General features: G+C 41.9%; 1 protein-coding gene across 5 annotated transcripts in view; it reads left to right on the plus strand.

Moving 5' to 3' along the window:
* MTMR1 (myotubularin related protein 1) overlaps nt 1-14,099 on the plus strand; it is a 77,918-nt gene that overhangs the window by 33,165 nt on the left and 30,654 nt on the right. For all 5 annotated transcript variants that reach the window (XR_007722433.1, XM_050775321.1, XM_050775320.1 and 2 more), the window contains 6 exons: nt 3,259-3,360; nt 3,674-3,757; nt 4,936-5,085; nt 6,001-6,189; nt 10,043-10,228; nt 10,717-10,923. Coding sequence is in view for 4 of the 5 variants with exons in the window: in XM_050775321.1 (XP_050631278.1) it covers nt 3,259-3,360; nt 3,674-3,757; nt 4,936-5,085; nt 6,001-6,189; nt 10,043-10,228; nt 10,717-10,923 (918 nt within the window). In the remaining variant the exon portion in view is untranslated. The remainder of the gene's footprint in view (nt 1-3,258; nt 3,361-3,673; nt 3,758-4,935; nt 5,086-6,000; nt 6,190-10,042; nt 10,229-10,716; nt 10,924-14,099) is intronic.

The following is a 14,099-nucleotide window of genomic DNA, read 5'->3' on the forward strand; positions in this document are numbered from 1 at the left end:
TTGATTCCAGGACCTCCGCCTCAGATACTAAAATCCATGGATGTCCAAGTCCTTTATATAAAATGATGTAGTATTTGCATATAACCTAAGAACATTCTCCCGTATACTATAAATCATCTCTATATTGCTTATAATAACTAATACAGTGTAAACACTATGTAAATAGTTGTTATACTGTATTGTTTAGGGAATAGTGACAAGAAAAAATGTCTCGGCATGTTCAGCACAAACGCAACCATCCTTTTAAAAAATATTTTCTTTTTTTTTTTTTTCTTTTTTTTTTTTTTGAGACGGAGTCTCGCTCTGTCGCCCAGGCTGGAGTGCAGTGGCGCGATCTCGGCTCACTGCAAGCTCCGCCTCCCGGGTTCACGCCATTCTCCTGCCTCAGCCTCCCGAGTAGCTGGGACTACAGGCGCCCACAACGGCGCCCGGCTAATTTTTTGTATTTTTAGTAGAGACGGGGTTTCACCGTGGTCTCGATCTCCTGACCTTGTGATCCGCCAGCCTCGGCCTCCCAAAGTGCTGGGATTACAGGCGTGAGCCACCGCGCCCGGCTTAAAAAATATTTTCTATCTGCAGTTGTTCGAATCCTCAAATGTGGAACCCATGGATAGTAAGGGCCGACTGTATTTCTAATTAATGTGGACCTGTAACCTAAGTGATTATTTGTCACATCTCAGAGACATCAAGTGAAAAGCAGAGATCAATACATTTTCCCAGTTTGTTGTTTTAAGACACATTCAGAACAGTGTGGATGGTCAGAGACTTCCTAAAGGGACAGCAGTGGTCCATAAATTTTGTGATTAAAAATGAGATTAAGTTTCTTGGCTATGCTGGAATTTTTATGTTGAGCTGGGCTTGTTTGTTTATTTTGTACCCTTCTAATAAGTAGAAATGTGTGTGATAACTTTAATCATGAAGTCATGTAGGACCCACTCTTAACTGATGTATTTTATTCCCAGTGACTTTACTTTGATAATGTGGTTTACCAAAAACCCTACCTGAAGTACCAGGGAAGAGATCCTGCCTGCAGGATCGTCAGGGCCCCTTCCAAATTTTGGGTTAGGATTCCTTACAATCGATTTGTTTTGATTCAAGTCTCTGAGGATAGCTCCCTCTGGTTGGTCCTAGACTGCGCTCAAAACCATTTTTTTTTTTCCCAAAGAACACTTTACTCTTCCAGATCATGAATCTGTTGGCTTACTAAACTCACTTTAGGCACTACCTGACAACTGTCCTTCTCAGGCAGGGTTCCCCATATGGAACAGTGGCAAGCAGAGGGATGACTTGATTGGTTCTGCAATTTTGAAACATGTCGTCCCCTTTCTCATGACGCTTGAGTATCTTCCCATTATCCTTAGACTAAAGGAAAAACTCTCCTTACAAGACTTCTCTGCCTGACCCCCTTTCCTCTGCAGCTTCGTCTCAAACTGCCCTCCTCTCATTCTGGCCATCCCAGTCACATGGGCTTTCCTTTGGTGGTTCATACTTGACACACACCGCGCCACCGCCCCGCCCCAGAATCTTTGCACGTGCTCTTTCCTTAGCTCGTAAGCAATCTTAAATAGCAATCTGAAATAGCAAGTCAGCTCAGTCAGCCACCAAGGTGTATGTGTGTAGCCATGTAGCTTAGAGGGAGAGCATTTCAGGAAATTATGTTGCTTAGGCAGGCGTCCTGGGGCTCTTTTACTAAGATATTTTTATGGCCAGGGTGAGCATTTGCTAACAACTACTTTAAATGTTCTCTAACCTAGAATTACTAAGGTCATGCTCCCAGTCTTCTCAGATCATGCCTAAGAGCCTTATAAGGTGTGGGGTTTATTTTTTTAACAGGTGATACACAATTTAGAAGATACAAAAACTGTATATAGTAAAAAATCAGTCTCCTTCCACCCACCACCCTGCCTCCCCATTCCACTCATTTCAGGCACCCACTGTTACCGATTTCTAATGTAACCCTCCACAGCTAGCCTATGCACATGAGAATGTATGTATAGTCCTTCTTTGAAAATGTAAGTGGGGCCAGGCGCAGTGGCTCATGCCTGTAATCCCAGCACTTTGGAAGGCCGAGGCAGGTGGATTACCTGAGGTCAGGAGTTCAAGACCAGCCTAACCAACATGGTGAAACCTTGTCTCTACTAAAAATGCAAAAATTAGCTGGTAGTGGTGGTGGGTGCCTGTAATCCCAGTTACTCGGGAGACTGAAGCAGGAGAATCGCTTAAACCAGGGAGGTGGAGGTTGCAATGAGCGGAGACTGTGCCATTGCACTCTAGCCTGGGCAACAAGAGTGAAACTCCATCTCAAAAAAAAAAGAAAATGTAAATGGTAGTATATTATATACACTGTTCTACTCCTTTTCTTTTTCCCCTTGACAATACATTGCAACACTCCATTACGTCAGTGCGTACAGAGCTGCTGCTTGTTTTTAACAGCTCTTTAGTGTTTCATCAACTGTACTGCAGTTTAATTATAAGTGCCGCCTATTGATGGACATTTAGGTTATTTCCATTCTTTTTGCTGTTACAAATAATACCACAAGAATAACTTCATTTTAATTGCTATTTTTTAAATTTGTGGTCATATTTACCTTCAAAGTTCATATAATGTTAAAGAAGAGTGAGATTTTTGTGTTTAACTAACAAGAGCATAGATTTTGAAAGGTCAAGGACACTGCTGAAAACATCCTGGGAAGAAATCACACCATCACAGTCGGCCTTGGTGGGATTATTCCTGCTGACTTGTGCTTTGGCCTTTGGCTATCAGCTTGCATTGGGGGGCATTTTAAGAAACTGTGGTGTGGAGAAACAGCATTGTATTGCTGTAAGGATGTTACTGAGGGCTACAGTCTGTACCCAATAGGGAGTCCTTTCTGTGAGTATGTGGGGGAGGAGTGTCTGCTACATTTCTGTTTTATGGATGGCATGAATTCTTAACTGATTCTTTCAGCAGCTTAAAGAGTACAACTAATTTTGTGGCACAAGTTTAGCAAGAAAGTGCACAGGACTTGGGTATGAATCTTCTTGTTTCCATCTGATGAATTTTTACCACACATATCCCCTTTGTTCCAATTCCCTCACTTAATTTTTAAAAATATCATTGGAGGTATTTTTGTTAAATTGTCTTTTGTTAGTTGGAGCAAGATAAAGTATAAAAGGAGAGATGAATAAAAAAATTAATTTCCTTATTTATGGCACGGTATCTGGCGTATAGGTGCCCGATGTATGTTGAATAACTGAGTTTTGCTAATTGTTTAACAGGATATGAGGAACTTGCGGCTTGCTTATAAACAGGAAGAACAGAGTAAACTAGGGATATTTGAAAACCTCAACAAACATGCATTTCCTCTTTCTAATGGACAGGTAAATACACCAAAGTAAACCTTTTCTACATGCATTTGTGGGGGTCCAAATGTCCTATGTTTAATTATTCCTTTTTCCAGAGGTTTTTCTTTCCCCCTCTCTTTTTTCCTCCGTTGGTGACTAATATTAGAATATTTGAAATTTGTCAGCTCTGGGTAATGCTCAAGAAAAGCTGCTACTTCGTTGCTTTAAAATTTACAGACTAAAATAGGAATCTTAATACACTCAGCTCATATTAGAATGAAAAGCTTTAATGTTGGGTATATGATATAAAAATAAATAATGACATGTGTTTTGTGGTTTTTGTGTCCAGGCACTATTTGCATTCAGCTATAAAGAAAAATTTCCAATTAATGGCTGGAAAGTTTATGATCCAGTATCTGAATATAAGAGACAGGTAAAGTATATTGCTTATCAAACTGTAAATAATAGGTTGAGCATCTTTTTCACTTCTAAAAGGTTAGAAATGATGTGGTGGAGAAGAAACTTTTTTTTTTTTTTTTTTTTTTTTTTGAGATGGAGTCTCGCTCTGTCGCCCAGGCTGGAGTGCAGTGGCGCAATCTTGGCTCACTGCAAGCTCCGCCTCCCGTGGTTCACACCGTTATTCTGCCTCAGCCTCCCAAGTAGCTGGGACTACAGGCGCCCACCACCATGCCCGGCTAACTTTTTGTGTTTTTAGTAGAGACGGAGTTTCACCGTGTTAGCCAGGATGGTCTCGATCTCCTGACCTCGTGATCCACCCGCCTTGGCCTCCCAAAGTGCTGGGATTACAGGTGTGAACCACCGTGCCCGGCCAGAGAAGAAACTTTTTCAAACAAGTTATGCACAGGTGTAACTGCTAGCTTATAGTTCTCCATCTCTCTTGATGCTCTCTTCTCCCTGTGCCAAACCTTAGACTTTGTAATTGTTTGTTCATCCTGTTTCCAGAGGGTGAGTGGGACTCAAGGACAAGGACGGGTTTAAAAACCAAATTTGCCAGATGGTTTTTATTGGATGTTCTGGTAAAGAATTGATGAGTAAGGATCCAAACCACCGACTACAGTTAGATTCGAAGCATGTGGTGTGGCTGCATAATTCTGATCCGGTGTTCCTGGGTCTGGGAACTCTTCAGTGCATTGTCAGCTTCAAATTATTCCACTAAGATCTTATTTTCATTACGTTTGTTTCATGATGTTGTCTCTACCTTATATTTGGTATAACGTTTTACGTTACTTATTTTAGACATTTGTAAGAAGTATCTGTGTTTCTAAAGGACTTTTGAGTATATTTTCAGAAATAACACTGAGCTTATTTATAGAAAATAGGACAAGAAATATATAGAAATGTGATTCTAGTGTATAATTTTCATGTTTTAGTATGGTTTGGATATTCTTTTGCTTCTTTAGATTTTTAGAAATGTCTAGGAAATTGGTTTTACCAAATAAATATATATATTGACTTTTAAGTTACAATAAACAACAAATTATAAATGGATTTTAGTTGCAAATAAGAAATGGATATGCTTCATGCTTAGTACTTTTTCAAAGCGTAAAGTCATGCATTTGCCCCTCTTCTTCTTTCTCCAACACCTTACAGGGTTTGCCAAATGAGAGTTGGAAAATATCCAAAATAAACAGTAATTATGAGTTCTGTGACACCTACCCTGCCATCATTGTTGTGCCAACTAGTGTAAAAGACGATGACCTTTCAAAAGTGGCAGCTTTTCGAGCAAAAGGCAGAGTCCCTGTAAGTAATAAACACTGTCATTTATACAGGAATATGTATTGCGTTAGGTCTAAGATGGAAAGATTTAAGACAAGAATTCAGTGAACAAAAATGGAAAGCAGAAAAATAAACTTATAAACCTGGATATACCTTTGATTCTCAACAGATACCTAATTATATAAGCAATCTGTTTGCTATGACTCCCTCTTGTACGATTTCCTATAACTAAGTATAAGGGTAACTTTAGTCATACCCTCTAAAAGTAGTAGAGAATAACAAAGGAGTAGCAAGAACAAGTTAGCATGCTGTTGTATTACCAGTTGGCATTGCTGGTTTCACTGCATCATCCTAGAGAAAATGCTTCTTTCTTAGATACTGAGCATGATGCCATAGCTGCGTGGGGGGAACATCATTACAGAAGTAGTAGCAGACAGCAGGGAGTAATGGTTTGAGCCCAGAGTTTGCATCTGGTGTAATCCTGAGTCACTTGGCCACTGGAGGAAAATGAGAGGTGGGGTGGCAGAGTGGCAGATTTTATAAGAGACTGTATATTCACTTTGTTCTTATCCTGCCACGTATGTTATTGTTGAGATACAAAGTTGTTTTTAAAATTAGGAGACAAGATAAAATTAGTCAATCAAATTGGAATGGGGCTAGATTTTAGTAATAGTTTGATTTGGGTTTTTCTTAGAATCATAGAATTTTTGGGGTGGGAGGGGATTTTTAGATCTCATGTAGTCAGAATTGTTTCATCCTGACCAAAACATTGAGTCTGATGGCCACTACAACTCTGTGATTGGCCTGCCCACTCTCACTTTTGAAGAAAATATGTATAAGAGACCATGCTTGAGAAGGGAACTTGTTTTTCCTACCAGGTAATTAGAGCATACATTGCTTTAGGAACTGTACTAACACTTGTTGCTCAAAAAACACTAGGTGTTGTCATGGATTCATCCGGAAAGTCAAGCAACAATTACCCGTTGCAGCCAGCCACTTGTGGGTCCCAATGATAAGCGCTGCAAAGAGGATGAAAAATATTTGCAAACAATAATGGATGCTAACGCACAGTCACACAAGCTTATCATTTTTGATGCTCGACAAAACAGTGTCGCTGATACCAACAAGGTATATTCTTAATAGCATTGCAGAAACGTTGGATATTTTCATGTCCTGTCTGTAAATCATTATGCAGTTGGAATAACTCGTTGATTTTTCACCACCTGAAGTTAGAATCATTTGGAGTCCATAGCTATTCCTCCCTGGTGTATGCTCCTTGGGCTATGTTTGGTGTCTCACATGAATTGGGATCTTGTCTGTTTCATTGCTTCTCTACAATATCCTGTCTGCTAAATCAATTAAGCAAAGACCTAGAAAGACAATGATCATCTAAAGGATTTAGCATTTTAATGATATGATCGTGAGGACTTGAAAGTCCGTTTAAGAAATATAGTGGTTACTTGATTAATTCATGTCTGGTCTGAATTTCTTTTAGAATGGTATCAGCGATGTGAAATGTGTAAATGTACAAAGTTTCCATAAATCTCATGGAGCACCTGTGTAGTGTACCTTGGGTGGCAGTGAGATGTGGTTAAAAACACCTCCGTTCCCATGACTTTCATGATATCACACCCTGAGTTTCTCTCGCTTTTCATTCAGCCTGGCCTTCTCCATCTCCTTAACTGATTTCTCTTCCCAGTCTTCAAATGGCATTGCTCCTTGAACTCGGTCTGGGGTCCTTTCTGCTCCACACAGACTCCTGGGGCCATCTCTGATGGCACAGCTTTAAACACTGTCTGTATGCTGAGTTCAACTTGAGCTTGACACTGCAGTTTCTATCCTGTCCTGATCCCTCCTAAGGTTGAGACTGGATTTCTGTCCCATTGTATGGCTGACATCTCTGCTTGGCTGTTTCCCGGGCCACAAACCCTCCGTGTATTCCAACTGGCCTGAGAGGCAGGATGGCAAGTTGGTGAGACATCTCGGCTTTGGAATCACTTACCTCTGGGTTTTCCTCCAGGTTCTGCCACTTGGTGCTCTAGATTCCAGAGCTGGTTACTTAACCTCTCTCTGTGCCTCAGGTTCCTCTTCTGTAAACAGGAGATAATGTCAGTGTCTCATGTCACGGTTGTGTGAGGATTAAAATTCAGTGAGAAGAATGCATGTAAATGACTTAGCACAGCGGCGGGTGCATCCTCAGGGCACAGTACATGATGCTGATAAGCTCGCCACCCCTGTGGTCAAGGGGGCTGCCCAGGTGTCTGACTTGAGGGTGGTGTCTGTTACTGAGATGGGGAAGACTGGGAGAGGAACAGGGCAGGGAGGAAGATGGGGGAGTATTAGTTTTCTGAGGCTGTCATACAAATTACTACCAACTTGGTGGCTTATAGCACCAGAAATGTATTGACCACAATTCTGGAGGCCAATTCTGCTCCCTCTAAACGTTCCAGGGGAGAATCTATTCCTTGCCTCTTCTAGCATGGGGTGGCTGCCCCAGCCTTCCTGGGCTTACAGCCACATCACTCCAATCTCTTCTTCTGTTATCACATGACCGTCTCTTGCTCTGTGTTTCTGTGTCTCCTCCTTTCTCTTCGAATGACACTTGTGATGACATTTAGGGTCCACCTGAAATAATCCTGGATCCTTAAACACATCTGCAAAGACCCTCTTTTCAATTAATCTTTGAAGCCTTAAGCACATCTGCAAATCTCAGGATCCTTAAACATCTGCAAAGACCTTCTCTTCAAATAAGGTCACATTCACCATTGCCAGTAGATGTCTTTGGCAGGGCCACTTTTCAGCCTACCCTAGGGAGGCATCCCTCAGTGAGGTCCCCTTGCTCCCCACATCTGGATCATTACCTGTGTCCGTCTTCTACATCTCTGCCTCCTTCCTGTCACCACCATATCCCAAGGAATTACAAAATGTGAGAAAAGCTGTATCGGTGGAGGCCATCTTCAGACTAGTCAACAGGGTGAGGGCAGTTCATTGTGTTTTGTCCTATGCAGGAGAGATAGAGACAGGACACTAAATTATATATCTAGAATAATTTTAACTATGGCAGTATATGTGTCTAGGAAACAGACAGAGTATTTTTAGGTCTCCATTAGTTCTTTATAAGATTATGTCATATGCAAATCACGATAATGTGACTTCTTCCTTTCCAATCTGGCTGCCTTTCATATCTTCTTCTTGCATTGATATTACATTGGTTGATTTTTGTATGTTGAACCACTGTAGTGGATTGAAAAATGTCTCCCAAAAGTTTGTCCAACTGGAACCTCAGAATGTGACCTTATTTAGAAATAGGATCTTTGCAGATGTATTAATTATGATGAGGTCATCTTGGAGTAGGGTAGGCCCTAAATCCAGTGCCTAGTGTCCGTATAAGAAAGCCACATAGAGACATAGGCACACACAGAAGGAAGATGGTTATGTGGCAATAGAGGCAGATATTTAAATGATGCAGCTAGACGCTGAGGAGTGCCAAGGACTTCCAGCAACCACCAGAAGCTAAGAGAGAGACATGGAACAGATTCTTTCCTATACCTTCCTAAAGGAACCAACTCTGCCAGCACCCTGATCTCGGACTTTCAGCCTCCAGAACTGTGAGAGAATAAATTTTATGTTGTTTTAAGTCCCCCAGTTTGTGATAGCACCCATAGGAAGCTAATAAAACCTCCTTACATTCCTGGGATAAATCCCACCTGTTCATGGTATGTAATCAGTCCCCTTCATATACTCTTGGATTGGGTTTGCTAGTATTTTGTTGAGGATATTTGCATGTATTGTCATAAGGGATGTTAATCTGTGGTTTTCTCTTCTTATGATATATTTGTCTAGTTTGATATCAGGATACTGCTAGCCTCATGGAATGAATTAGGAAGTATGCTCCCCTCTTCTAGTTCTTGGACGACCCATCATCTCTTACCTCACCTACAGCAGGAGCCTTGAAATTGGATGTCTGCCTCACACCCTGCAATCTCATCTCCACATTATGACCAGAGTGATCTTTAAAAAAAAAAAAAAAAAAAAAAAGTGTTACTATTTCAATTGATAAATGAATTGTATATATTTATGGTGTACAACGTGGTATTTTGATATATGTACACATTGTAGAATGGCTAAATCAAGCTAATTAACACACCATTTTTTGTAGTGAGAATACTTAAAATCTACTCTCTCAGCAATTTTCAAATACACACTACATTGTTATTGACTGTAGTCACCATGTTGTACAGAGTGATTTTCTCAGTGGACAGCTCTGTGCACATCCCTCAGAGCCGCAAGGCAGTGATATCCAGGTTCCTGAACAGGGTCTCCAAAACCCTCCACCCACTGGTCCTTTCCTTCCTGTCTCGCCACATCTCCCAGGTCCATGTCTCAGCTATGTGAGGTCCTTTCCAGTTCCGTAAGCACATCCCAGTGTTAGATCAGAGATATGTTGCAGTCCTAACTCCAAGTACCCATAAATGTGGCTGTATTTCACAATAGGGTCTTTGCAAATGTAATTAAGTTAGGATGTGGTCATAGTGAATTGGGGGGTCGGGGTTAAGCCAAATGACTGTGTCCTTAGAAGAAGAGGAGAAGAGATAGACACCGACAAAGGAGAGAAGGTCAGGTGGAAATGGAGGCAGAGATTAGAATGATGTGTGTATAAGCCAAGAACACCCGGGGCTATCGGAACCCGGGAGAGCCAAGGAAGGATCCTCCCCTAGAGTGTTTGGAGGAAGCATGGCACTGCCAATACCTTGAATTCAGACTTCCAGCCTCCAGAACTAGGAGAGAATAAACTTCTGTTGTTTTAAGCCACTGAGTTTGTGGTTCTTTTTCCAGCAGCCCTAGGAAACTCATATAAGGATATAGGAGGTTTATTTACAAATGAGTTTGTTGCTTCTTTAGTGGTCTGTATCTCATAGCACTAGAAAGAATAGAAAAGTTAATTCCAGATAATGTGATGTATCTCTTTTGTTTTTCATAGACAAAGGGTGGAGGATATGAAAGTGAAAGTGCTTACCCAAACGCAGAACTTGTGTTCTTGGAGATCCACAACATTCATGTCATGCGAGAGTCACTACGCAAATTAAAAGAGATTGTGTACCCTTCAATCGATGAGGCACGGTGGCTCTCCAATGTGGATGGGACGCATTGGCTGGAATATATAAGGGTAAAGAGATCCAGTACTTTATATGCTTTCCAGTTAAGACTTCTTTGTGCCTGTGCCATAAATACGTATATCTCCAAGTGGTTTTTCAACATTGCAAATTAAGTGCCTCTTGGCTGTGTGCATGAACTTTCTTATTAAGTAGTTTCCATGGGCAGCATCAGACTGGGATCTTTGTGGAGGACTTTTGTGACATAGTGAAAAGGGGAAAATGCTTGCCTTAGGTCAGGCTTTTAAAGAACTTTGTGGCCCTTTAATAAGGAACCATATTTACTCCAGTAGTTTTTCTCCAGTATAAGATTTTTTCTTTCTTCTTCTTTTTTTTTTTAATGTGATGCTAATGTTTCCTAGTGATTCTCAGCTGATTGCATGCCATTCTTGTTTGGATTATTGACCAGAACTTCCAAAGCTCTCCCCAGAATTATTTTACATTGTTTTACATTTAATTGAAATTCAATGTAGTCTGATCTAATGTGCCTTTTTTTCTGAAGATGCTGCTTGCTGGGGCAGTAAGAATTGCTGATAAAATAGAATCCGGGAAAACATCTGTGGTGGTGCATTGCAGCGATGGTTGGGACCGAACAGCCCAGCTCACATCTCTGGCTATGCTAATGTTGGACAGTTACTACAGGACCATTAAAGGATTTGAAACTCTCGTAGAAAAGGAGTGGATAAGCTTTGGACACAGGTTTGCACTGGTAAGTTGAGACAGTGAGGTTTATGCTGGACTATTTTGCTGTATCATGGATGTAAACATCATGTGTGACACAAGCACATACACACACACACACACACACACACACACACGTGTGCAGGCTTTCTCTTCTGTATCATATCAGACCTGAATTGCCATAATAAAATACATGGACCTCAAGCATTGTATGTTCCTGGTAAGGCATTTTTATCTTAGTGTAGTTATGCCTTTTTTAAAAATTGAGATAAAATTCATATAATGTAGAATTAACCATTTAAAATGCTCAATTCGGTGTCCTTTAGTAGATTCACAATGTTATGTAACCATCACCTCTAGTTTCAAAACATACTCTGGCCAGGCGCAGTGGCTCACACCTGTAATCCCAGCTCTTTGGGAGGCCCAGGCAGGCAGATCACCTGAGGTTGGGAGTTCGAGACCAGCCTAGCCAACATGGTGAAACCCCGTCTCTACTAAAAATACAAAAATTAGCTGGACATGTTGGCGGGTGCCTGTAGTCCCAGCTACTCAGGAGGCTGAGGCAGGATAATTGCTTGAACCTGGGAGGCAGAGGTTGCAGTGAGCCGAGATCGTGCCACTGCACTTCAGCCCGGGCAATAGAGCAAAACTCCGTCTCAAAAACAACAACAACAACAACAACAAAACAAAACAAAAAACAAAAACAAAAAACCATACTCTTCACTTCAAAGGAAATGCTGTATACATTAAACAGTCATTCTTCACTTACCCCAGCCCCTGACAACCACTAATATTTCTGTCTTCATATACATTCACCTTTTCTAGGTACTTTATATAAGTGGAATCATACAGTGTCCTCCCATGACTGAGTTATTTCACTAAGCATAATATTTTCAAGGTTCAGCCATGTTGTGACAAAGAGCAAATTTTCATTATTTTTTATAGCTGAATAGTATTCCCTTGTGTGTATAGACCACATTTCGTTTATCTGTTCATCTGTTGATGGATGCTTGGGTTGCTTCCACCTTTGCTATTGTGAAGAATACTGCTGTGAATGTTAGTATATAAGTTTTCTGCCATAACAAGCTACCACAGACTGCATGGTTGAAACAACAGGAATTAATTTTCTCATAATTCTGGAGACTGGAAGTCCAAAATCAAGGTCCCAGCAGGATTGATTTCTCTTGAGGTCTCCCTTCTTTCCTTGCATGTGGCCACCCTCTGGCTACCTCTTCACAAGGTCTTTCTTCCCTTTGGGAGCTACTGGACACTCCTGCTGTGTCTCTGTGTGGCCAAATGTCCTCATTTCATAAGGATGCCAGTGAGATTGGGGTAGGACCCACTTTAATGCCCTCATTTGAACTTAATCACCTCTTTAAAGGCCCTGTCTCCAAATATGGACACATTCCTGAGCTACTGAATGTTCAGGCCTCAATTTTGGGGATCACAATTCGGCCTATAACAACTTGCTTTCAACCTAGGGGGTTATATACCTAGGAGTGAAATTGTGAGGTCATCCAGTAGGGCATTCTTGGGCTGCCATTTGTGTTTTAGTCCAACTGGCAGCTACTTCTGGTCTGTCCAAGCCATTGAGCTGTTAGGGATCTGTCTGAACTGTGCATTGAATGGGAATACTCCTGAAGTCCCCATTAGACTTGCTATGGAAAGCAGGAGGATGGGTAGTGCAAGGATTTCCTTGGCTTTGGTGTGAGTGTGCCAAGCTTCCAGCTGTCCCTGCACTCCTGGGGTGGAGCCCCTGCAAGAGGACCTCCCAGAGAGAAGGGGCAAGTCCGCAGTCTCTGAGCTGCATGCCCTTTGGGAGCTACTGGCAGATCCCTGGACATTTTCCTTCCCCTCTTTTGCCTTCATTCCCTCCTGTCTGAAATCGGGCATTTTGTGGGAGAAATGAGTTTATATGTGTCAAACGTTTAGGGCAATGCTTGGCCCATGCTAAGTGCCAGGGAAGTTTTAAACAACATCACCAACTCCTTTGTTTCTTCCCCCATCAGCAAAAGCTGGTCTCGGTAAGGAAGAGAGAGTGTGTGGAATCTTTCCTGATGTTTGTATTGGGCCATCTCAGAAGACTCAGAGGCCACTGCCTTCTACCTTCCTCCCCAAACTGTATGTCCTAGGGGAGAGAAAGCTTGAACGGGTGCTTTGCCAGAGGGGTAGTGGTGAAGGCTACCTAGTGAGATGGCAGCGATGGCAGCATGCACTGGGACTGAGCAGAGGTGCACGCATCAGGGTGTGCCTACAGTCCTCTGCTCCCATGCCTACTTGCCATTGCTGGGGCTCACTGCACCATGGTCACAGTGAAGGCAATAGGACTATCAGATTCCTAATGGCCTCAATTTACTAAGCCACCACTATGTGTTTGGCACTGTTAACGTGCAGCATCTTGTTTAATCCTGATAGTAATATCATTGACAGATGGGGAAACTGAGGTTTCAAGAATGTGGGTTATCTGCCTAAAGTCACACAGCTAGTTAAGGTAGAGCCAGCCTCTAAACAGTGATTTCAAGCCTGCAACCACCCACCCTCTGGATCTGTGTACCCTACCTGGAGTTCTGTGAATAAGCCATCAGGGCTTCCAGCTGAGGCTGATCCTGCCCTTGCCCACTTGCCTCCATCATGGAACTTTCTAATTGTTCTTCCCTCTATCCTGCCTCCATTCCCCCCCTTCCCTAGATCATTCCCATTGGTGTAGAGACATTCTGTTATATCCTAAAAAAAAAAAAAAAAAACCCTCTTGACCCCACAGCCCTCCTCAGGTGTCACCCTGATTTTCTGCTCTTCTTTACAACAATCTCCTCAAAACTGTTGTCTGTACTCACTGTCACTATTTCTCTCCTTCCAGACTGTCTTGAAAGCACTTCAGCCAGGATTCCTTCTCACAATGCCCCCCCCCACCAACCTGGTCTTGTCACAGTCATCACTTGTTTTATTTGGCCTGGGCATTCGATGCTGTTGATTCTTCCTTTCTTCCAAACACTTTCTTCATTAGACTTCTAGGTTTCTATGACCTTTTGAATTTCCCCCAACTTTCAGGTCTTCCCTCATCTTCCCAACCTCTTAATGTTGGGGTGTCCCAGGGATGAGTCCTTGGATCATTTTTCTTCTCTTTGTGGTTAACCTGTTAGTGATCTCAGCCAGTCCCACAACTTTGAATACATGGATAGCATATCTGTGATCTCATCTCCATTG

Source organism: Macaca thibetana, chromosome X (genome assembly GCF_024542745.1).
Source record: "Macaca thibetana thibetana isolate TM-01 chromosome X, ASM2454274v1, whole genome shotgun sequence".
In the NCBI taxonomy this organism is placed as follows: domain Eukaryota; kingdom Metazoa; phylum Chordata; class Mammalia; order Primates; family Cercopithecidae; genus Macaca; species Macaca thibetana.